We start from the raw sequence: 25,527 nt of genomic DNA, 5'->3' as shown, positions 1-25,527 counted from the left end.
TGGGACTATGATGTTCGCTCATAAGATCCCAGAATTTTCCTTTGATGCTGATTGTGATACAAATAGGTTATGGTACAAGGTTTAAATATTTAAGTGAAATTTTATCTCCTACACTTCTCTAACAATAATAATTAATGTTGTGAGGTTTTTTAGTTATTGACCGTCAGGCTTATAATTCAATTTTTTGTATAATATCTTAATCACAACGTCGTATTACACATTATTTTAAATTGTAGATAAGAAAATAATTAAACAATAAGCTCATTATACCTACTTACTTATTCTTGATGATAATAATATGCGTGATGATAAAATCAATTTAAGTTTTAGCTAAGTAGGAAATTAAAGTAGGTCCTTATATAGGATTTAGGTAGGCAAACCATGATTTTCAGGATTATGACTTCTTATTACTTATACCTAGGGTAGGTTTTACGTGGCGACAATTAAAACCAGTCTTAGGCCAAGCAAAGTTTTTGCTTAGGCATACGAAGTTTTGGACATTTTTACAAAGTTACAAAAATAAATTTTTAAGGCAGCGCGAAAATCCGATAAACAGTGCAATAGATAGGTACTTACTACTCATTATGAAAGCCAATCGAAAATCAGCAAGCAGATGTTTAAAAAAGAACCTCCTCCTTTTTTTGAAGTCGGTTAAAAATTGTTGCGAGCGAAGTGAACGGGATTTCTTTTACACAAGTTTTGTGTAATAAAATATTAAGAATATTTCTGAAAAAGAACAGAGCGCAAAAATTTTACTGCGATTTTACAGAACCGATACTGATAACTAAAGTATAATGGAAGATCCTGATTTCATGAATTAAGGCTTTTTAAATTCTACGGTAACGATTCTTACGGATAACTCTTCATTCTTTAATTTTTTACCCCCCAATTCCGCACTGGGCTCTTAATTGTAAGTAATGAACACATTATTTGGGATTTCAGTACTAAAAGGAGTAGGTAAGGACTTCTCAAGGCGTGGAGACCTGAGGCCCTGGGCGGATCGGCCTCTAACTTCAGTCTGCCATTATTTGGATAAAATATTCATTTAGCATTTCGGGGCTCCATCAGGCCGGGGGTCCTCAGCTCGTAACCTAAGTACGTGTGCTTAGGGTAAAGACAGGCGATGCAAGCTTTACATCTTGTACCTATGAACAAGATTGATATAGGGATGACTATTTGAATTGTCTGCGGATTGTACTTATATAGCCATCCCTCTCTGAGCTATGTTCCCATGATCCAGGACGTTATTGCCTCGGCGCGCGTTTTCCTCGATTCACTTTTGTAACTTTCTAACCCTGTGCCGGAGTGAGGCAGGGAGGGGCGCGCGCGGGTGCCAGAGAGAGGGTACCGACCTCATTGCCCATTGCCACTCCTCCCGCCGAGGCGGCAGGCCATTTTTATTAAAAACACTTCCGTGTCAAAAATCGCGCGCGGACTTTTTCGTTGAATATCCTTGAACCCCTCAAAATTAATTATATTCTTTAATGTACTATTTGGGACAAAGTGGACAATACAACAAACTATTATTTTGAGAAAGCATTTAGCTTTTTATTTTAATTTTAAGTGTGGTAAAGTGAATTTTTATTAAAAAAAAAATATAGTGCGCCCCGCGGTCTATTTTCCTTACGGTATCGCGTGCGTTCGCTTGCGAAAAGTGACGGACATCGGCCGTCTCCGGCGGCGCTCGCCTCAAGGAAGGCGCCCAACCTACCCCGACTGCGTGCAACAGAGACGACAAACGTTGCTGACATGGCGACAACACGAATGGATTGATGTTTTTCACGTGGAAAACTCATCCCTTGAATTTATTTACGTTAAGGTATGTCGATGATGATAATGGACATTATTATTATTTATTAAACATTACCTACTGCAAATGCTAATAATATTTAGTTGTAATAAAAACGAGCAGCTTCAGTAGAGGCTTTATTTATAAATTACCTACTTCCTCAATTATTTTTAGACACCACATTAGTAATTCAAAATCAAAAATATTAAGCGGTGTTTAGAGCTGTTATGGAGCCGTTGATTAGGTTATCATTGCTGATATTGCAGAAATATTCTTTAAAATGTAGGTTTAGTCTGGATTAATAGGTACCGGTAGCGCCTCATCACGCCGATATAAACGAGATTAAAACTCCTTACGTGGTGATCGTAAATCATTGCCAAATATAAACCACCCACCCTAACCTGAGTCACGTCGCATATTTCCCAGTACCGTGAGGGCGATCTCGGTTGCACGAGAGGAAATCAATAAATTTCAATAAATCAATATTTTACCGTGCACCCTGCGCTGAATATATCTGCTGCCGCCATTTCGATGATGACGACGTATTTTTTGTGAGAGATATTCGAGTAGCGGAGCGAGTTGGTTCGCCGCGCGGGGTTGCGGGCTGCGGCCGTCAGTCGTCGGGTGAGCGGGGTGCGACGTAAACGCGGTCTCGGACTATGGCGGAAGGGCTGATCCTCATTCCCATAAAAGGGTCGAGTTGATCGTGGTGCAGATACGTGTGGTATGTTCTATTATGTTAGTGCAGTGATATAATTATTCGCGAACCGTTGTTATCTCGCCGTATCGGCTGAATTAATGTGGATATCGTAGGTAATAATGCCATTGTGATGACGTAATGTAACGCGCTCGACTGGGTGCGTAGTAATAATTCGTGCGCCCGTTTATACCGCGATAACGTTTGTGGTCAGCACCTGTGGATGTGGAGCAAATCATGTTCTCAGGATTGAATAAATTGAGCCACCTAGGATTCCAATAGGATTCTAATAAGATTTTTGGGCGGTTTTAATTTAGCCCGCGTAAATATAGTTCGTATTGACTAAAACGGTGTAAAATCGGCGGTGGTTATATATCTTGCATACGTATTATATTTTCCGTGTATTATACGTACCTAGCGTCACACGTAGAATGTTTTCCTACTGCAGTGCGCTCGTTGCACGGAGCCACGGACTCGCCTCCCGCGCTAGAGGCGCCCTCGATTTTTTTAACCTTGATAGAATCTACGAGGTACCTACCTACCTACTGGATCAGTCACAACTCGCAAATCACAACAAAACTTTAAATAATAAATAACTTACCCTTGAACTCGACATTCTGAATTAGAATTATCGTTTTATGCAAATCTGCAATGAGTTATTATGTCATAATTAAACAATTTGATTGTTACATGTATATTTTACATACAAGATGGGTAGTTAGATACTAGATACATACCTAGTTAAGTTAGTTTAAGTTAGTACCTACCTACATATATTCAACTTTTTCTATTTATTTGATGCATCCAAGATAAAAATAATTAAGTTATTTAAATTAGTGCCTACTTAAATACTTATAATAAAACACGGCGTATACCTACTTTTGTCTTGGTACCTACACATAACAACGATACTTACAAAAACTCAGGGACTGATTAGGTAGGTACTGTTTAGTACTATTATACTTGCTGATGTCCACGACTTCGTCCGCGTGGATTTAGGTTTTTCAAAATCCCATGGGATTTCTTTGATTTTCCGGGATCAAAGTAGTCTATGTGCTGATCCAGGATATTATCTATTCCCATTCCAAATTTCAGCCAAATCCGTCAAGTAGTTTTTGCATGAAAGAGTAACAAACATAGGTACACATACATACAAACTTCCGGCTTTATAATATTTTATATTAGTGTGAGTCTGTGGTACTGTGTCTAGTATGTATCAAATGATGTTTGTGTAAAACCAACTTTGATTACTTATCGTTTTTTTTTGGATGGATGATAACTTTTTATAAAAATATTTAAAGAGCTGATGTAGTTAGGTAGGTACTACCCGCATTTATATTGAAGCATCTTTTTAGGGTACCGTACCTAACAGAGCCAAACGGGACCCTATTACCACAATATCGCTGTGCTATTACTGAGCCTCCGGTGTCGGATTGTCTGCCTGTCTGTCCGCCCATCCGTCCATCCATTCACCCGCGCGTCTAATATAGTTAAATATAATACTTAAATAATAAAAATTAAAGTTTTACACTCAGAAGGTGCCGAATTGTTTGTCAGTCATCTTTACTATTTGAGCGCCTTGACTTGCTCTAAATTAGCTCTAAATTAGGTAAATAGATATGAATGAAATTGTTTGAATAAACTTCAGTCAGTCAATTTATTGAAGAAACTTTTGGTAGATAGTAAAAAGCAAGCTTTGCTTAAAATAATAAGCCCAATGTACCATTCATATTTTTAATAAAACATTTAGGTACCATATTGTATCATTATTTCAACAGGGCGGACAAAATAGGACAAAATGTTGAAAGCGATACATCTGTTTTGATCTTTAGTACTAATAAAAATCAACTATCAAGCTTAGCGAATCAACTACAGGCAGTTCCTCTGGTGCTGCAATGTTCATGAGCAGTGATAATCACCTAACATCAGGTGGCCCGCCTGCTCGTTTGCTCGCTATTTTTACTTTTTTTCACTAGATAGATGATGCTTGCGACTTCGTTCGCGTGAATTTAGATTTTTAAAAATCCCGTGGGAACTCTTTGATTTTCCAAGATAAAAAGTATCCTATGCCATCCCTGAAATACAAGCTATCTCTGTACCAAATTTCTTTAAAATCGGTTAAACGGATGGACCGTAAAAAGCTAGCAGACGGACAGATAGACAGACACGATTTCGCATTTATTATAACAAGGATAAGGATTTTCATAACTTTCCCACCAATGATACCATACTCCATAGGTAGCAAAAATGCGGATCAATTTTCCTAAAGTGTATCGTTTCTCCTTTACAGATCTCCCTGCGCCCGTCAAACGGAATGCACTATGAAACAAATTAAAGATGGCTTCTAAGTAAATATTATACATTGTTAAAGATTTGTTGTATTATTCATGGAATACGAGAGAACACTTATGTATACATCATTGAAATATTGTTGATACGTTAGCTTTTAAGCCAGGACTAGTATCGATCATATCTTCCGAAGAAGGAAATATAAAGTAAAGATGGCTACGCAAAGATTTTGTTTAAGGTGGAACAACCACCAAACCAATATGTTGTCAGTGTTTGATCAGCTACTACACGCAGAAACGTTCACTGACGTAACGCTGGCCGTAGAAGGCCAATTGCTTAAAGCGCATAAAATGGTTTTATCGGCTTGTAGTCCTTACTTCCAAGCCCTATTTGTTAATCATCAAGAAAAACATCCTATTGTTATCTTGAAGGATGTTCCTTACTCTGATATGAAAAGCTTGTTAGATTTCATGTACAGAGGGGAAGTCAGCGTCGACCAGGAGCGTCTGACGGCATTCCTCAAAGTAGCTGAAAGTTTAAGGATAAAAGGACTCACAGAAGTCAATGAAGAAAAATGCGATATTCCCGCATTAACAAACTCGTTAATACAACAACAACAGACCAATACCTCTGCACATACTCCGCCGCCTCAGTTACACAGAATACATCCATACATGCACCAAAAGAGGCCTGCGTCAGGAATTCCGAGTGGAGGGGCACCTCCTAATTTACTTATGCCCTTATTGGGTAACGCTTTAATGCAACCGAAACGGAAACGAGGTCGACCCAGGAAATTGAGTGGAAGCTCTAGTGATGCCCTAAACACAGCCGCCAGTCCGCCGGGCGAATTCATACCGGAATCTGCGTCGCATACATCTTCAAACAGGGCGGGAGATCAATTGGTTCGTGGCTCACCGTCAGAAATGTTAGAAGTTAAGATGTCAATGGATGGATTCAATGCTGAAGATGGAGCTACATCTGGTGGAGAAGATGGAGGGGAGACGTTAATGATAGACGAGGGCGATGATGCTCAGTCCAACGAGGCTCCGACGTCGGGCAAAGATTCGGAATCAGCAGGTATGTAATTCAAACACTACTTAGTTTAAGTTAACATTTTTAGCAGATTAGTTAGATCTTGGTAGATGTACCTATAGCTTAAGTTATCCTTTAACGAAATTTTTAACGAAATCTCGTTTCGTAATGTAAATCAGTTAAGCGAAAAATTATGTAAGATTACAATGTCGTAAATGATAGTTTTCATGGTAATTTTCGCTTGTCTCTTGTAAATATTTTAATCTTCCTTTCCATTTACCTAACACCGTTTAAAATAGAATATCACATTAAAGTAAAGAGAAAAGCTACTGGGATATAAGCTTTGATGTTAGGAAATTGTAACATAAGTGAAAAGTGAAGTGTAATTTAAATATCTATTTTATTTATTTAAACTTTATTCTGAAGGGGTAAGTGATAATCTCTCAAATTTTTTGACATACATATTCAAGAAATTAATGCTTGTTACTTCTACAAAAGATATAATATATAACTATTGCTTGCTTTTCTGCTTTCGGGGAGAGCTATTAGAGGAATGGCCAGGGGCAATTTCGGTATGGTAATGGTTTGATTAATATATTTCACTCTCATAATCTTCCTAAAAGTAAATATATATTTTAACATAAGAAAAGGGAAAACAGACAAGGCTTATTCCCAATAGCTTTCCTTCATCAAAGGCTAAATTGGAAATATTCTAGTCATTCTAAATAATTACATCAAATACGATGGTCGCGCTAAAATATTTCCAATTACGTTTTTTTTTTCATCAAATACTTGGACAAACACGTGGATAGTTCATCCAGTTAGTAAGATATCGTCTTGTCACTTTTCAGAAATCGATAAAACGCCCAGAGAGGAATCGCATCAAAACTTTCCTACAAACGGACCGGTGTTATCGATCGAAAATGGATCAATAAAACAGGAACCAAATGCTGAAACTACTGACGATTATAATGAACCAATCGAATACAAATACAATCCAGATAGGAGCCGTGAAAACTCTAACTCCCGGGAAGGTCCGTTGAAAGATTCTGATGACAAAATAAGACAAGGTCGTAATTTAAAGCCAAAGAATAGTAAAAAATTACTACCCCAAATGTCTAAATTTAGAGCTCGAACCTTATTCAATCAGCTCTCTGGTCTATCCAATTTAAATCCTGCCCTTAACAGTTTCGACAAATTCCCTCCGGAAACCGTTCTCATGCCGGCTCTTGCTACTCAGCTATTTGCTGCTGAGTTAGAACAAAATAGTTTAAACATGACAAACAACGATGTGGCTGAGCTAGGACAGACTAATTGGGAACATCGTATATTTCCTTCGCCTATTAGAAAAAATAACATCGGTAACATTGGTAGCTACCATGAGGAAACAAATGAATCCGTAAGGGATTATTGTATCAAGGAAGGCGAAAACGTCTTCAGATGCAAGATTTGTGCTAGAGTTTACACTCATATTAGCAACTTTTGTCGACATTATGTCACATCTCACAAAAAAGACGTCAAAGTTTTCCCTTGCCCCATTTGCTACAAAGAGTTTACTCGGAAGGATAATATGATTGCCCATCTCAAAATCATTCATAAAAATCAACCTCATACTAACGAGCAAACGGCCAAGCAAGAGTCTTAATATTAAAATGTTTATTCTTCTTGAATGATTATTTTAAAAGATCTGATTTAATTTTAAATTCAACATTACTTACTTACTTAATTAGAATTTGAATTTACGAATAGTGGTTAAAAGTGTAGATTGCAAATGAATAGGCTTCGAGCTCCAAGTTTCACGATTTATCAATAAGTTTGTTGGTATTTTGAACGATACAAGTCGTTCGTTGTTATATTTATCTATTTATTTATGTTGTTCCATTTGTTTCTCAGAGTGCTGAACTACGAAGAGGTTTATCAAATTTTCTATAATTTACTTGTTATTTTGCACTCACTTGTTACTTAATTTTATTACTTACAAAAATTTCAGGGTACAAAGTAACTACTCACGGTGATCGTTAATTCAAATGTAGTCTATTCGATTACACGCAATTCTCATTGAACTGAATTAGTTAGTGTAGTTTAGGAGTTATTTTTACGAGTATACCAATGGCGGAGCCTTTTTGTAAACTTATACTTATTAAGATTCAGAATATTGAATATTTCCTGATGAGAGGCTATGCTAGACTCTACAAAAAGGCTATATTAATGCCATTATCAGTAGTGGTGTGAAGTGCATTTTCATTTAACTTGCCTTATTAGTGATCTTAGTTGTATAATATTTTATAATGTAACTTCTCCGAAGTAAAACTCAACACGGGCTATGATTTTAATATGTAGATTTTGTTAAGGTTAATTTAAAATAGTTTATCAATGTTGAAATGTTTGGTTGTAAATGTTATTCTATTCAAATATAGACCATAAATGTCTGGTGGCTAAGAGATAGAATAGCTTACAATAATCTCATTTAAACAAACGTAGTTTAGGTTCAGTTCCTTAAAATGTACGCAATTTTGTCATTAGTAAAAGATTCTAACTACAATTTTTCCATTTATGTAATTTCTTTTATCGAGATGCATGTATATTTACACACTTTACATATTTTATCTATAGGTCAATTACGTACCTTCTATTTCTATGACAAGTATCTGTCAAAGACAATATTGTACATTGTTCGTAGGGGAACATATTATTGAGTAGTGGATAAAAGGGGACGTTATATGTAACACTCGCGTTTAAAATAATATTCTCCTACCAATTTCATGTTATAGCAGCTTTATTTATTATAAACTTGTAAAAAAAAAACAAATAATAATATTTAGTTTTGTAAATATTACTTAAACAACAAGATTGTTGTAAAAAGTGATTTTAGCAAGGTGCTTTGAGAAGAGTTTAAAATAACTGGAACCATGAGATGATTTGTAAATTCTATTTTAGTAGAAATCAAAATGCCTTAAATATATTAGGGGATTGTACTTATTAAAATATTTAGTTAAATTTAGAGGCAAAAGTAGTCTTCCATATAATGATAGCTACACTTTCTCAGTTCAGTTGTTCAATAAAATATAATCAGAAGTCGAAGTTGTCTAAAAAGTCGGGAACCTGAGTCTACACTTCTGCTCTGACAGGTTCTTAATTCCTAAAACTCACTTTAAAAAAACCGGTCAGCTGCGAGTCGGACTCGAATACGAAGAGTTCGTACGTGGTTCGTACTATCGTGCATCAAATTAACACTTATGTGTGCAACACTGCAAGTTAATTACGGATAGCGCCATCTATGATGTGATTTATTAAACTAATTACTTGTGAACACATTTTAATTATTTTTTTGTGATGTATTACACAAAGTCACGGATTTTTGGATTTTTAGCAGTGATTTTTCTAAATTTCATGATTCCTTCTACGGGAAGTGCCCTATAAGTTTTGTTTCCCCTGAATAATTGACAGACGTAACAGTCGCAGACAGACAACGAAATGATCCTATATAAGGGTTCCTTTTTTCTTTTTGAGGTACGGAACCCTAAAAAGCAAGCTGAATGTAATATTTTCAAAGGTCAAAAATTTTACGCATCTACCCTCATAACGAAGGTCTAACAAATCGAATGTACTTGAAGCAATAAGGTTACTGTCACTTGAACTTTCCAAAACTCGTAGCTTTCCAACCGTTTTTTTTCCATCATTTAATCGAACTCTGGCAACTTTCGGTTTCAGTGAAAAATTTCTTTATTCTATTTGGTAGTCGGCTTAGACTACACCACTTGTAAGGCTGTTTTTTCTAAACGTGCGTTGAATATTTGAACATAAATTAAATAAACCTAGTTTGTTTTTTACAAAAAATTTGAAAGGATCTATTTTATATTTAAAAAAAATTCTCGTAACCTCACCGCTGTGTTGGTGCCATATTTTACCGTTCCGGTTTTATTACCGTTCATAATTTTCACATGCAGTGAGAATATTAATTACCTCCACCCGAGTAGATGATAATATACGCACTGTCGTGATCATCTGCATTTATATATTGAGCCTATTATACTAAACTATTGCTTGACTGAAGATTATTCTTTTGAAATTGATAAAGTAAATGTATATTGAGTCTATATTCAATCTACATTTTCAACGTTAACCTCATAATGCGCGTTTCTGAATCCTAAATTCTGCTTTGAAAATGGATAACGTTATAATTGTACCTATCCTAAACTTCTCCTTCGACGTTCAAGTTTTTTTATAAGTTTCGGTACTAATTTTAAATTTGGTAAATTTCAATAATGCCCTGCAGAGCAAAAGTGTAAACGGGGTGTCTGATCAAAATATACGTTCTTGATCCAAAATTTAACGGTTTCCAAATTAAGTAGTAGGTCCAGGGAACGCTTGCCTATTAGTGTGCCTTTACTTGTATATTAATAAGTTAAATTGACTACTAGATAACTAAGAAATTTCAAAGAATATTATGTATATTTATTTATTTTCATTATTCAAAGTTTACAATCTACTTTAAGAAGCTTCCTTAGGATTATAGTGACCTCTAGGCCCAAGTAGTTAAATATAAAGTATATTGTTAAATTAGGGATATCATCTCATGTTTCCCACTTTACATGAAAATTTAACAACTTGTAAAAGAAATCATAAAAAAAATTGGGGTGGCGCTATGGCGCTTAATTAAAAATTGTCAAGACTGTTGAATTCATATAAACGAATTTATTGTACCTTTCATAATCTTTATATGAAAAAATTTATCTTTGATCGGGGATCGGTACTTAAAGAGAAATTTAGATATATTACAAGGTGAGGCTAATATCGGAAGTTTCAGATATTTATTAATAGTCAATTTAGCCAGTGCCTAAACTTAAAACATGTTAAAATTGGAAACTTCTAACTTTCCTTAATTAAATCATGTTTATCATTCTCCTTTCCGAGTTCCTTAATTTTTATTCTACAAAAATATACTTAAATAAAATATAAATTCTATTTGTATTTGTTATAAACGATTATTTATAAAAGTTATATATTTTATGTTAACGAGAAATGTCTTAATTAGAATATCTTATTTCTAAATCGATGGAACATTATTTACTTAAAGCTATATCATCAATTGGTGCTAAATTAAACATAAGGCGACGTCACATGTGATGTGACGTAAAATGAATTGTCCTTAAAGAGTACGTTGTTTGTTATTGTTGTTTTGAAATACATCTATAATAATGAAAGGCCCTAATTCTGTTATCGTTAGAGGAAATAATAATATGGTGTTATATATGGGGTTTCATAAATTGCAGCTTCAAATTATGTATACACGAGAGTTTATGTACAGATGCTATATGTATTACTGTTTTACAGGTGAAAAATAGATTTATTCGTATGTTTCATTCTCAGAGTATATATGCTTATAATGTTACAAATTATTATACCTATTCTTAAATAGAATTTCGTAGTAAATTTATCAGATTACATTTGCAGAATATTATATCTACCTAATAATATATTATTAATTACAAAGAATAATTAATTACGAGTCGCTTTATTTTCCATTGTAATTATACTATTGGCAGTGAACTAGAGAGGTGTTCACCAAAGTAATTCAAATTCATATTTTAGCAACATTATTACATATTCAAGATTTTAAATAAAAGTAGGATTATAGCGAATGTTACTAAGGAAAAACTTTCAGAAAATATCATTCTGTCAATTTAATTGAAAGTCAATATTACGTGCTAAATGAGAGAAATGTTATTACTTATTGACATATTAATTTTATATAATGCGTCAATATGGATCACGTAAATATCGCAAAATCAGATAGCAAAATTTTGCTTTTCTAAAATACGCAACTTGACTGAACTGTCTAACACAGGCCACAGCGCTGGGCTTAAAATGGCAAGATGAAAAAAATATGGTTAATTAGGGAACAGTTTTATTTGAAATTGTCTTAAAACAAGAATATTTGTGTATACGAATGAATACATGGGCTTTATTTTACCTGTAAAGATCTTTGTTTTAACTTATCGTTTGATATTGACAAATTGAGTTATCTGCGCAACTTATCTTAAATGTTGGTTATCTGCATTACTGTAAAATACAAATTCTGTTTCACACAAAACTTTAACTAAACCAAGTCGACAGGTCTATTATGTACTTTATTTTTTTCACGATGCTGGCAGCGAAATGTTCGCAGCGAAAGCTTTTTAATTATTTTCGTTCATTTCAGATAGGTACTGTGTTTAACAGCAAAGCTACCAATATTTTTTTCGAAAGTATAAAAAAAGAAAAAACCTAATACAGGTACCTACCTAATATAAGGTGCAAAAAGTTTTCTTAGTACATTCCTCAGGTTTAGGTTAAGGTTAGAAGAAAAAGTTTACAGTTCAAGCAAGAAAAAAATCAATAAATAGAAAATTCTACACCTCTCTTACGTATTTTTAAATAAAGTTATACAACAAATATTTTATCTCAACATGACACAGTAAATTTGAAGCATAATATTAATAAATTATTATATAGTTCTTAGCCAAATGTTGACTCCATATTTTTTCGTTACTTGCACTTAGACAATAGCAAAATGCAAAGCGTATTAATATTTAGAAAGATTTAGATTCGAGAGTTACATGATATAGCATTATTTGTTATTGAAGGAAATACGATCGTATACAATAAGGTGTTAATTACTATTTTTAGAATCTTTAATGAAAATAATAAAAGTTAAAGCTAAATTAAATCTTTCTATTCATGTTATTGTTTGGTTATGCTCCATTATTTATTTTCGTTTTATACCTTCTTTAATTGTATCTTTTTTGTAAGCTATTTCATAGATGTATATTTTTAAAGTTACATTTTCAATATTTTGCTTGTTGATCCACCTGGCAGTCGCCAGTGTAGTAACATTAAAATGTACATTTATGTCATAGTGAGTTTCTGTTGTTTGTTGAAATTAATTTAAGTTTATTCCTTTATTTCTAATACCTGATAATATTAATATGGGATTTAGATAGAATCTTGCCACAAACAAAATATAATCTGAGGACAATAATGACTTCAACTTGCCTTAAAGTGTTTAGTTGTGTAAAGAGTTTACTTTCTATTTTAATAGTGATACAAGCAACGATGCTTAAAATATAAATTAATTCGAACTACAATAAAGAATATACTATGATAATAGTATCAAAGTAACAACACGGGTTATTAGTAAAGATTAGTTTAAGTTATTTATAATATTATAATAGGCATAAATTGTGTTGTTTACGATGGAGTGGATTTTCTATTCTGTAGAAAACTGTAGTAGTCACGAAGAGAGGACTGATCAGGTAGGTATATTGTCATATGATACTACTCTCAAGTAGACGGTGTGGTTAGAGCTAGTTATGTTAACATGCTTTCTAAGTTGCTCAAATTGACGCTATGCGAAACAAAGTATTTTTTGGTTCAGTACAAATTGTTGCTTTTGTATTTTTTTTATTTTAAACAATAGATTTAGATGTCTTGTGAAATCCACTGTGAGGCTTTTTTTATTGGTTTCTTAAAAAGGCAGCTATTTTTATCAGAGACCTGCAAAATATGAATCCTTACCAGAGTTATCTATCTCAATTAAATAACCCACCTTATGTGATCTTATTAACTAAGATGCGTTATTTTTTTATAAATGATGTACCTACTACACTTGCCGAAATAGTTCCAAATGCAAATACTTGAGTCCTATTTTAACATAGTGAAAGCTATCTTTTTTTGTTACATTATTTTTTTTTTTTTTAATTTATTACGTAGATTTAATGATTACTTTACATAGTTTTAATGATCCAATTTTTCTGAAAATATTATGTTTAGAAATTTGTCATCACTGCCTGGTGTTGATTCAAGTCAATCGAATTCAATTTATACACCGCAGATATACGGATACATATAGAATGCGCCGAAAATATTCTTAGGAATATAGAAGCGTATCCCTATAAATTCATGTTATAAGTTTTATTTTTGTTTAAAAATTTAAATATATATATTTATTTAAGGATACACTTATACGAGTTTATCATACTATTTAATACAGTAAACTGTAAAGCAAACTTTTTATACAATTGTAAAATAAATTGGTGCTACTTAAATCTTTTACATGACTAAGTATGTTATTTTATGATAAACTTGTCTATACATAAGGTAGTTACATCTGTCATGTTTTTCGTTTTTATCATGGTGTAATTAATTTTGTCATTCAATTTGAACAAATAAATATTAATATATTTTCGTTTTTGTTTCTTTTTTCCATCATTTATTTCCTTAATCGATTGCTATTTTATTAAGTTTTCATTCGAAACCAGTAGATATATTTCCTTTTGCTGTTAAGTGTCGTTAGATGTCAATTTAAATACTTAGTACAATTTTATTTATGCAATTTAATTTACAATAAAAAAATTAACTAATTTCAGGTCGTGGTACGCCTGATTTTGAAAAAGACATAAAATATGTGCAATCGCCGACAAACGATGGCCAAGGAAAAAATTATATAAATCCTTCGACACAATCTGCATCCACCTCGAATGAATATCATAACGATTCCATTAATAATAACACATTACCAACAGGAGGACAAATGCAAAGACCAGCCGTGAGAAGGCGTATAAGGAGGAGAGCGAATTCAGCGTCCAATGATCCTGCGGAACAATTAACGGAAATGTCAGTCCGGGGCCTGAATCTATTCAGGTACGCTTCCGTGAACGAGGGCGTATACCAATGCACGGAATGTGCGAAAGAGAACATACAGAAAACTTTCAAAAACAAATATTCATTCCAGAGGCACGCCTTCCTCTATCATGAGGGCCAACAAAGGAAAGTATTTCCTTGCCCTGTCTGCTGCAAAGAATTCTCTAGGCCTGATAAAATGAAGAACCACATGAAGACTACGCACGACTACTATGTGCCCAAGGACTGTGTTTATCCACCGAGTGCTTTCTTTATGTTACCTGGCATTGAAGGCCAGCTACCTCCTGGGATCAAACTGGAAGCGGTTGGATCAGGCTCGCCTCACGGCTCAACACCTTCACATTCTTCTCCTGATCCCACACAAGCTTAAGATGAACTTTGTTTCGAGTATTACGGATTCCATATTATCAATATTAATTTGAATCGTAAATATAGTGCCTTCGAAAACGCCTTTATATCATAGTTATTCTTGAAAATATAAATCGTTAGAGTTAGAACCTCTAGAGTTCAATAGTCATAGTATTTGTTCTATTTTTGGAGTGAAATTTTAATGAACACTTTTATTATAAGTATTTCCAATGATACTGTTATGCATTTAATATCTAATGATTGTTACATAGAGCTCATTGTTTTTACATGTAAAAGTATGGTTGTGCAAATATTAGACAATAATTTACACAATTTAATGGAGGCCAGTTACGCAACTACTACGGCGTATTAAATTTTAATTGTTACATTTACTAGCATTAATAGGTGCTTTGCAAGTCTGAAATGTGCCTTCCAATCGTTTTCTACTCTTGACTTTTAAACCTGTTGTTTCAAATATCCTTTTTATTCCTCTTACTACTTAAAATATATCGCAAGACACCGACCAAAGACTGTACCTAATTAACATTTATTTGTCTTCGCAATACATTTTCGAAAAAGAAATGAGAATATTTAAATTATGAGACTATGTCTCTAGCTAACTTTCAACATCAACAGGATTTTTATGTGCTAAACTGATTTTTTAAATAATGTCTCTTGAGGTATTTTTAAATATTGTCTAGGTTAGTAAAGCTAATTGCAACAACCAGAAGAAAATAGCAGAATAATGATAAGTGAAAATATTATTGGAAAATTATATATTATTACCTACTATATTTCAAAGATTTCTTATTCAAGACTTTATAATATTATAGTGTTTCAGTTTTAGTGAGCCTAATCATACGATACATATTTAAATCGTTACGGTCGACATATATTGTTAAAGTAATAGATCAAAATGTATACAATAAATATGCTTACGTAAAATATAGTGCCATAGCGCATATGTTAATGTTGTATAAAATAACGTGTCCATCTTTATCTGTTCATTTTAGGGCTTAGGGTAAAGAAGGTTCTAGGTCACCTAGAATCCGAGAAACGACAATCAGCAGTTCTTCCATTGATAAGGGAAATAATTTGTTAGATGTTATGAATAATCTCCACGGATATATTTTTAAGTTCTCGTTTAATAGTTATTATATTATAAGATTATATTAGAAAGAGTTTTGATAACACGAGCAATTTCTTTTAAAACTGTAGAATTATATACATAGATTTTAGGTTTATCTACTTAAAATATTATTGAGTTTGTGTTTAAATTTAGCGCACAATTTTAAGTTTATGTAAGGTTGATAGGTTCAAGTTGCTGTATATATTTAAGGATAGACTTGAATCTTTATAGATTTTATAGTTGCCGATAAGGTATTAACAATTTTGAAGTGTGATTTTTAGATAGATGTACCAGCGCCAGTCAATCGCACAAAATGAAACCGTTCTAGCGTTGTACCTACGTTACAATTGCGCGTATTGCCGAGACAGTCATAATATGATGACCAGCCTTGATTTTTTTGCGTTTTGTTAATTTAAACGAGATACCGTGGTGTTTATTTTTGCCCTTTTCGTGTTTTAAATACCGATCATTACTATACTTTTGCACTCAGCATTCGCTCTAAAGCCCACCGGTTTAACTGTTTCTCTGCAGTTAGCACAAAATAGATTTAGCCAATTTTCACAAACTTTTCTACAATAATTAAAGTCACAAAAATGCAACTTTTCAATTGCCATACCCTAGCTTAGGTCTGCCGTTTGGTGGACTTATTTTTTCTTATTCGCTAACACTTAAGGAACTCTTGGCCTTGTCACCAGAAGTGACGATCGGGTCTTGCATGAGCATAAGTTCTTATTACCCATCCAACGTTGCCTATGCAACGTCTATCACGATTCAAGACGTTTTCCTATTTAACGATATAAGTTTTTCTTAGCTTTTCCATCCTCGTTAAATGGTGAGCAGAGTTACGCAAATCGTTTCTTCACTTACTAGTAGGTGATACACTGTCATAAATTCTTGATCAAGTGAAATCAATTTCAGTTTAAGCAGCAATAAATAAAAGGGTTTCTAATGTTCACCAAATGGACACTCGCAAACTTGATGTCGACTTTTTTTAGGGTTCCGTACCTTAAAAGGAAAAACGGAACTCTTATAGGATCACTTTGTTGTCTGTCTGTCTGTCCGTCCGTCGTGTCTGTCAAAAAAACCTATAAGGTACCTACTTCCCGTTGACCTAGAATCATGAAATTTGGCAGGCAAGTAGGTTTTATAGCACAAGTAAAGGAACAAATCTGAAAACCGTGAATTCATGGTTACATCATTTAAAAAAAATTAAAATGTGTATAAATTTTCAAAGTAAGATAACTATACCAAGTGGGGTATCCTATAAAAGGGCTTTACCTGCACATTCTAAAACAGATTTTTATTTGTTTTTATGCATAATAGTATTTGATTTATCGTCCAAAATGTCAAAAAATACCCGAGTACGGAACCATCAGTGCGCGAGTCCGACTCGCACTTGGCCGGTTTTTAAATTCTAAGTACGAGTATTCTGACAACTTGGCCCGTCTCGGCAGCGCATACAAAAATATATCTTACGACGAGAAATCTCTTACGACGTTTCGTTCTTTCCCATTCCTGTTATTAATCACTTTTTTTTTAAATTCTCTAGTGTTTTTTTTATTTGAGTGGTAACATGTTATTTATATTTTTATTTTCTTTCTTTTTGTAGTATTTGGTTTTGTGATATTAGAGCTAACTAAGTTAGCAACATGTTCATTGTTGTATCTTACTTTTCCTTTCAACCATATTATGCTGCCAGGCAGCCTATATATTAATATAGATAATATACAAATAATTATTGTTTTCACTTAGTATTATGGTCACGATAAACGCGTTTATTATTTGATTTAAGAATTGGCGAAGGTTAAAGAACTAACAGACCATGTTTAAATTTTAAGGTTCCTTTTCATTAGATTTTTTTTTTGTTTTTGAGTTGTGCAGTGAATATAATGTCATTTATTTACTTGCATAAGTATGTTTGAGAATTTTTTCACTTTTTTGTGCACTTGATTTTTATTGAGTTAATATCCACAGAGATTTCTTATGTATAAATAAAGCCTTACCTAGTTAAAAGTTTAGGTGACGTAATTTTTCTGATTGAGGGGTTCGGGAACATTGATTTCTGACATTTTAAACTCGGGGTTTTTGTTTTATAAGTAGGTATAATTCTTATAAAAATTCTAATTCCATTTTAATGTCCACCTTCTGTAGAAATAATTTTGGAGTATCTACAGCTATATTACCTAATTCTATTTTTAATAAGTTTAACTTGGTTTGCATAAAACAGAAAAGTATTGATTCTCATAACTATATAAATAAATATCAAATATTACTAGTATATAAATACCTACAACATCCGAGTTATATTAAAGGTAGTGCAATGTTTTATATTACGTGTGTTAATTTTTTCTAGATTCTATTCAATTGATAGTTTACTGAAGTAGGTACAGAAAAATATTTATTTAGCCGTTCAACAACGTATTACGGCATTAGTATTATTCTTACAACAATTTGTATATTTTAAAAAAAACTATGTTTTTCTTCAGATTTTATCAGCAGAGGGTTTATCCACAATGAGTTTATTCAGGGCCGGAAACTGTCGATAGCATTTTAGATAATCAGAGACTATGATTGTTATTGGACACTAACATTTAGGTGTATCTACCCGCTATTCTTATAGTATTTTTACAATGTAAGCGTTAGTAAATATACTGGTAGATTTTCTATAACATTTATATTAAAGTTAACATTACTACCACAGTTTAACTGGATAATTATGTTAATTACTTAAGTATAAAATTATCGTTGCAAACAGCAGAGCTTTAACAGTAAATTTGATGTAAGCTACGGAATATCTAAAAAAAATTATATAACAAGAAATTAAAGTAGTTTTATTTAAGGGAAGAATCTTACCAACGCATTCAATTGTAATGCGAAAATAATATGTACACTACAAATAATAATTCAAATAAAAGTATAAATACTAAAATTGTAGAAATTATTTTTCACAAACTAGCTTATTATTAACTTTATCTTTTTAGGGTTGCGTAGTAAATGGAACATTATAGTTACAAGTATCAAGTTTAAAGTCGCTCAGGGTACAATGGCTATGTCTCTTTGAGGAACAAAATTCGTAGGAGAACCAAAGTGACCGACATAGCACAACGAATTAGTCAGCTGAAGTGGCAGTGGGCAGGTCATGTCTGTCGCAGAACCGATGGCCGGTGGGGCAGACGTGTGTCTCTGGAGTGGAGACCGTGCAAGCGCAGTGTGGGACGCCCTCCAACCCGCTGGAGAAGGTAGTGGGAAGTGGGTGGATGAGAAAAGCGGAGGACCGTATGGTGGCGCGCTCTTGGGAAGGCCTATGTCCAGCAGTGGACGCAAACAAGCTGATTGATAGTTACACCACGTTTCCGTCTGTCCGTCCGTAGCTTAGCTCCGAGACTATTAGTACTATGTACTAGAAAGCTGTTATTTGGGTAGGGTGTTCACGAAATATTTTGGTAGTTTTAACGTTAATAATACCTACCTACCGGTAACCGTCCCTGGTGTCCACTCGCTGCCAATGCCACCACCTCCGCTTGCTATTCGCGCAAGGCATGTTTGCGTGTAGATTTGGTGTAAAAAGTTACAGTAGCTAGTAGTCCGCGACTACGGTGTAATTTCTACATTCCCGATGGCTTCATCAGGATGGATGGATCCATACTGATATTATACATGCGAGAGTGTGTGTGTGTGTGTGTGTGTGTGTGTGTGTGTGTGTGCGTGCGTGCGTGCGTGCGTGCGTGCGTGCGTGCGTGCGTGCGTGCGTGCGTGCGTGCGTGCGTGCGTGCGTGCGTGCGTGCGTGCGTGCGTGCGTGTGTGTGTGTGTGTGTGTGCTAACTTTTCACCATTCCGTTTTACCGATTTTGAGAAAATTTGGTACAGAGATAGCTTGCATCTCGGAGCAAGATACCTATAAGCTACTTTTTATTCTGGAAAATCAAAGAGTTGCCACGGGATTTAAGAAAAACAAATCCACGTGAACGTAGTCGTGGGCAGGTAGGTATACTAATTGATTTGGTACAAAGATAGCTTGCATCCCGGAGACGAATATACTGTCTACTTCTATCCCGAAAATTCAAGAGTTCCCACAAAACTATTAAAAAACCTAAGTCCACGCGGACGACATCGCAAGCATCATCTTATAGTATTTTATATGTACTTATTAGGTGCAAAAAGAACCTGGTTTTGAAACTGAGCAGTGGCCCTGTTACTACTGGTACCTCCCTGGCGCAGTGGTAAGCGCTGTGGTCTTATTAGTGGGAGGCCCCGGGTTCGATTCCCGGCAGGGAGTTGGAATTTTATAATTTCTAATGGTCTGGTCTGGTGGGAGGCTTCGGCCGTGGCTAGTTACCACCCTACCGGCGAAGCTGTGCCGCCAAGCGATTTAGCGTTCCGGTACGATGCCGTGTAGGAACCTAGGTAGAATCTTACTAGGTAGGTTTTTCTAAATTCCGTAGGTAGTAATACAGGTGATTTACAGGGGATTTTGATGTATTTAGTGGTACAAAATAAGCAACGGCGAGGGGAGGTATCTCTTCTGGGTCACGATTGACATTTCGGACCTATAGTAGGTATACATATACATACACGCTACTTCTTCTACTGTCGACATTCAGAGCTCTTTTTAACTGAAACCAACTTAACATTGCATTTATGAAATGGGTCATCATTTAATCTAGTTTTTCTAGATGTAGACTTGGTTAAAAGATAGGTAGATAATCGCAAAAACCTCGTCGAAGCAACGCGACTCATTGCCCTGCAATTTAGATGTTCAAGAGTAATTTGCTTTTGCTAGTTCAGTAACAACAGCTTAACAGCGGTAACAACGTCCTTTACACCACTATACATAGAGCCTATGTCGCTTACGCGTTTCAATATAGTCAAGGATATAGAAGAAGTCTAAGATATAGAGATATAGAATAGATTGTACAGAGTTTTTATGTAAGTATTAAAATATTTCAGATTACCACTACACATATGAAGATGATGTGAACAGTATGCCAATAATCACCCTGGAAGTCTTAACAGACTCAAGATCTGAATATCCATCTGAGACTTTCAATGACACCCAACAAAACCCTATAGAAGCACAGGAAGCAGGCGTTCATTTCCTAACAGAGCAACCAAACCCCGAAGACACAAATGAAAGCAAAGATCAAGAAAATTCAAAAGATCCACCAAAAGCCCGAAATGACTTCTTAGAATATATGACAAGGAATGATGGAAGTGTTATTTGTAAGCTCTGCGGAGAAGTTTTACAGAGCAGAACTCATTGGTATAGGCATAAATATAAACTACATGTTGTACATCCTTTGAATCCAACACCACTCTTCCAGTGTGAACAATGTCTGGTATATTTTAAGAGCAGAAAAGGTATGTCATATACATATTATGTAGATATAAATCTCTATAAGTAGATCATAATGCAAACCTACCATTAAGTTACAACTTACAATAGATAGTGAATACTATAAGTTTTTCTCTACTTATTATTTGCAAAATATAAAATTAAGTACTTACCTTTGTAGTTAGTAGTAAGAAGTAAGCATTAGTAGTTATCATATCATAATACACAAATTAATTAATATCTTGATACCAAAAAGATTAAGTTCGTTATTTAGTAATATTTTTGCTTAGTAGTTACCCTAAGCCCTAATATGTTAATGGCTTAACTATGTTACTTGCTTATAATAAGCAGTAGGAACATAAGCACAGCTTCTTTTCGCTTTTTAATAATTTTAAGTAGGTAAGTATACTTTTTTAGCTCTCACATTAACACTTAACAGTTTTATTTTATATGCTTAACTAATAACTATGATACACATAGTACATACATATAGAATAATAATAACAATATAATTTTAATAAATTACTCCAGTAATTTCCACCGTCAACGGTGAACTTGCAATTTTAAATTTGTTAAAAATTGAAAATTACTGGCTCTTTTATTTACTTTAATTGAAAACAATCAACAATGTTGACACTTGACAGTTGAAAATCCTACCCATCCTATTAATGTTGCCACGTTTTTCATTAATCTGAAATTAGTCAATTCTGCAGCAAACATTGTAAAGCCGTATATTTTAATTATTTTTAAGTACGCTAAAAAATGTAATGCATTTTCCAGGCTATATTGGTCACTTAGCAAGCAGACATAGTGAGGTGTTAAAAGATTCCAGCCCTGTTTTGACAAACTCGCAGGCCGAAGCTTTAGCAAAGCAAACAAGCACAACTCAAACAGAAATTAAAGAAGAACCTGATCCTGAATTGGTAATTCCGAAAACTAGTGTGCCAAATTATCACAATAATGGAAAACAAAATACAAACAGAGCATCCAAATCACCTGAAAACAGAAAACTCTGTAAAATACCTACTAGAAGTAAGTAAATATACTAGGTATTTTTTGAATTTATGTACTCAATACAAAAGTTTCAGTAAGTTTAAACATTTCGATTCAATATAGGTAGCTATTTTATATTTTTTGTTTCAATATGATAGAGAGATTAAAATAGCTGCTGTAATGCAATTTTATTTACAAAATATTTTGTTCAAATTACAGGTGATTACAATAATAAATCCGACTGGGAAGAAAAACGGTCAAGAGAAGAAAAATTAGTAGCAGATATTATTGACAGAGTACGAAGAGAATGTGAGGCTCAGGGCTCAGGTGGTGCCGCTCGCAGAGGATATACGCGCAGGACTACCGTTATGCATACATAGCGCCAAATAAAAAATGTGTCACAGCCGCACACATGAATTTTAACAAAAGTTCCTTTTTAACTCTCATAGAGATGGCCTAATTTTTAAGGTCTTTGTGAGTGCTCATTAATTTGTGCCAATTTTTATGTCAAACGTTTTCGATGGAGTGCCAAATTTGTAAAAGATTCTATTAAATCAAATGATTGTAGATAATGTTCACAGAATCATTAGTAGTGTTGAATTGGGGATTCTGTATCAAAATTGGTGGGGATTTTGGATCACTCTCGCTACGCTCGCTCGCTTCGCTCGCCGTGATCCAAAATCGCCACCAATTTTGATACAGAATTCCCCAATTCTAAACTACTGTCCTCAACAACACATTAAATAAATGGAGTGTAGCTAAATCCAAGCAAAAATTAATCAACTATCCGTATTTTGAACAAACTATTCACATGGTTTAAGAACGAAATATTCATTCTATTTGCACGAGCAAATATGTTGATAAAACTAGATAGGTACTAAGAAACCTTGAATTTTAAAATTACTCTTCAAATGTAATATTTTTACAACATGAAAAACAACTATTTGGCTATAACAACCTACACCAAATATTGTGTTTTCAATACGAGTATAATCAGTAAATTAAATAAAAGAAGCAGGTATATGGAAATTAAACAAGCATATTTAATCATCTAAAACTTTATTATTCATACACCACTTTTTTAAACAAGTTACATTTTTCAGCGCACAGATGGTCGGATGATAAACACAACTATATATGTCAGAATGTGAATTATACAACTCATACAATGTTAATAAACGAGGACATCCTTTATCTTCTAAATTATGTACGTTAGGATTACTTAATATATCTTTTAACCATAACTGCTTTTCAAGGCCTTTACAATAAATATCATTATTTTTTAAAATATCTATTAGATGGTATTTATAGGTCTCGTAAGGCACGATTCCCTCGCTCCATAATATTTTTCTATTCTTTTCAATCCATTTAACTTGTTTCTTTTCTGTGTCTGTTAGCCATTCATAGGGATATGGTGGTTTTATTAACAAAACTTGAACTCGATCACTATACACTATAGCAATCTCTTTAGGCAGAAAGTAATTTTGATCATTTTTAAAACCTTGAACGTCCACAATAATTTTCATGATAGTTTTCGAACAATGTTACTCAGCGGCCTATACTCCACAAGACGATCGTTTATGATTAAACAGTAAGCGCTGGTATTGCTTGGAATTTCCTGAGACGTTTCTATTTCCAGACGAACATCAACTGGACCAGTTTTTAAATTTTCATTTTGTCTGGAACAATCTATGACAAATAAAGGCGCTATTTCTTTAAATGTATGAAGATCAAGCAGTGGATCAATAGGAAGGTTGTAAAACGACTGACGAAACTTGGTGTACATGTCGTATAATATACTGTATTTATTTTCCTCAAACTTGAGATTTAAAGCATCATACGGATAATAGTGGGAATTCAGGAATAATGTGACATTGGTTAATGTACAATGATCGAATATTGTGCTGTCTCTGTTTTTAACATTTTTTCTATTAGTTTGCAAACCAAATATAACATATCGAGGTTTTTCTAATTGAGAAGCAGTCTTTAACGCCCATGAATGTTTGGTAGTTTTTGGCAATAATGGATATTCATACAAATCCCAATTTCTAAATGCTATTTGTACGGGATTATCTTTTTCTAATTTCCTTAAAAGTATTAATCTTTGCTGATCTGATACTTTAATATGTGGTACTCGCCATTGGATTCTCTGTATATCAATGTCTACAATATCATCGCTACCCATGACAACACTATTTATGTTAGTACTACCTCTGTTAAGTATGAGTTCATGTTTACAGTTTATTATTATTTTATTGTAGTCTTCAGCAAAACCTAAAATCTTATTTAAGGGTATCAAAGCATTAAAATTTCCATTTTGATTTTTAAATCCGTCTATATTCCAACCCCAAGCAGCAGCCGCTTTACTGTCACCGCTATTCATTGAAATGAAAGATTTTATGGTTGTAGTTATTCCAGCATTTCTAATACGATCGATTTCAACACCATTCATTTCGTATCGGATATCTTGAAAAAGAAATGCAATTGCATTATTACTGAAGTCAACACTTTTCTTTTGAACTTTGCCAGCTTGATCTTTATGAGTCACCGAAACTTTTCCTTCAATGTAAATGGAACTGGCTGATGGTAACACGTAAATATCTTGCTGGTGAATAGGTATCCGAATTTCATCATTTTCATTGAAACTGTTATTGTATGGATTATATGTATGAACCTCATAACTCTCGATAGAGTTATCGAATTCAGGTAATTCGTTGATCTGAAGGAGGCTCATACTTTGAAGCCGAGGGCTTTAAGAAATTGTTTATTACTCTGATGAATTTTTTTATATACTCTAACACGTCTTCTTTGTTTTACACTTTCCTTGGTAATAACTTTCTTAATAGTTGGGTTATACTCTTTATAATAATTACTTTTGTTAAATACGATCATTTTGACTTTTTCAAATGAAGACACAAAACAATAGTTTCGCCCTTAAAATTTATATTATTGCCTTCCAAATCCAAAATTTTTATTGTTATTGATGAAATTATCTTTCTTTTGACCGGAAAATATATCACATTACTTGGAGATTCTATAAATCTATGACCTGGAGGAATGTTTGGCACAAACTCATAAATAATATGTGAAGGAGAACCGTTAGTGTACGAACTCTGTACAAGATCACATTCGATCCTTATGACAGACAGTGGTAGAATGTTAACGGATTCTGTAGATTCATGCCATTTATTTGCTTTTAGTTTTTCGTTAGAAAAACCTAGCATAGGTCCAATACT

General features: G+C 33.8%; 1 protein-coding gene and 1 pseudogene across 6 annotated transcripts; one reads left to right on the top strand and one right to left on the bottom strand.

Moving 5' to 3' along the window:
• Positions 1 to 1,376: 1,376 nt before the first annotated feature.
• LOC123864696 lies at positions 1,377 to 3,102 on the bottom strand (annotated as a pseudogene).
• On the top strand, positions 1,685 to 22,886 carry LOC123864702 (protein tramtrack, alpha isoform). 6 transcript variants are annotated; one of them, XM_045905321.1, is made up of 5 exons: positions 1,685 to 1,819; positions 4,777 to 5,852; positions 20,914 to 21,324; positions 22,079 to 22,330; positions 22,511 to 22,886. In XM_045905321.1, the coding sequence occupies exons 2-5, from the start codon at positions 4,988 to 4,990 to the stop codon at positions 22,669 to 22,671; spliced, it is 1,689 nt and encodes a 562-aa protein (XP_045761277.1). In that variant the 5' UTR covers positions 1,685 to 1,819; positions 4,777 to 4,987; the 3' UTR covers positions 22,672 to 22,886. The 6 variants fall into 6 exon arrangements, with proteins under 6 accessions (XP_045761277.1, XP_045761278.1, XP_045761275.1 ...); XM_045905322.1 differs by lacking the exon at positions 1,685 to 1,819 and adding an exon at positions 2,022 to 2,602; XM_045905319.1 differs by lacking the exon at positions 1,685 to 1,819 and adding an exon at positions 2,030 to 2,513.
• Positions 22,887 to 25,527: the final 2,641 nt, after the last annotated feature.

The sequence above is a fragment of the Maniola jurtina genome, chromosome 4 (assembly GCF_905333055.1).
Source record: "Maniola jurtina chromosome 4, ilManJurt1.1, whole genome shotgun sequence".
Classification (NCBI taxonomy): Eukaryota; Metazoa; Arthropoda; class Insecta; order Lepidoptera; family Nymphalidae; genus Maniola; species Maniola jurtina.
The sequence above is the reverse complement of the archived record's forward strand: the minus strand, read 5'-3'. Positions and strand labels throughout refer to the sequence as shown.

Coding starts and splice junctions, on each gene's coding strand:
- LOC123864702 (XM_045905321.1), top strand. CDS start 4,988: ATGGCTACGCAAAGATTTTGTTTAAGGTGGAACAACCACCAAACCAAT. Junction 5,853..20,913: donor CAAAGATTCGGAATCAGCAG/GTATGTAATTCA, acceptor AAAATATTTCAG/ATTACCACTACACATATGAA. Junction 22,331..22,510: donor CTGTAAAATACCTACTAGAA/GTAAGTAAATAT, acceptor TTCAAATTACAG/GTGATTACAATAATAAATCC.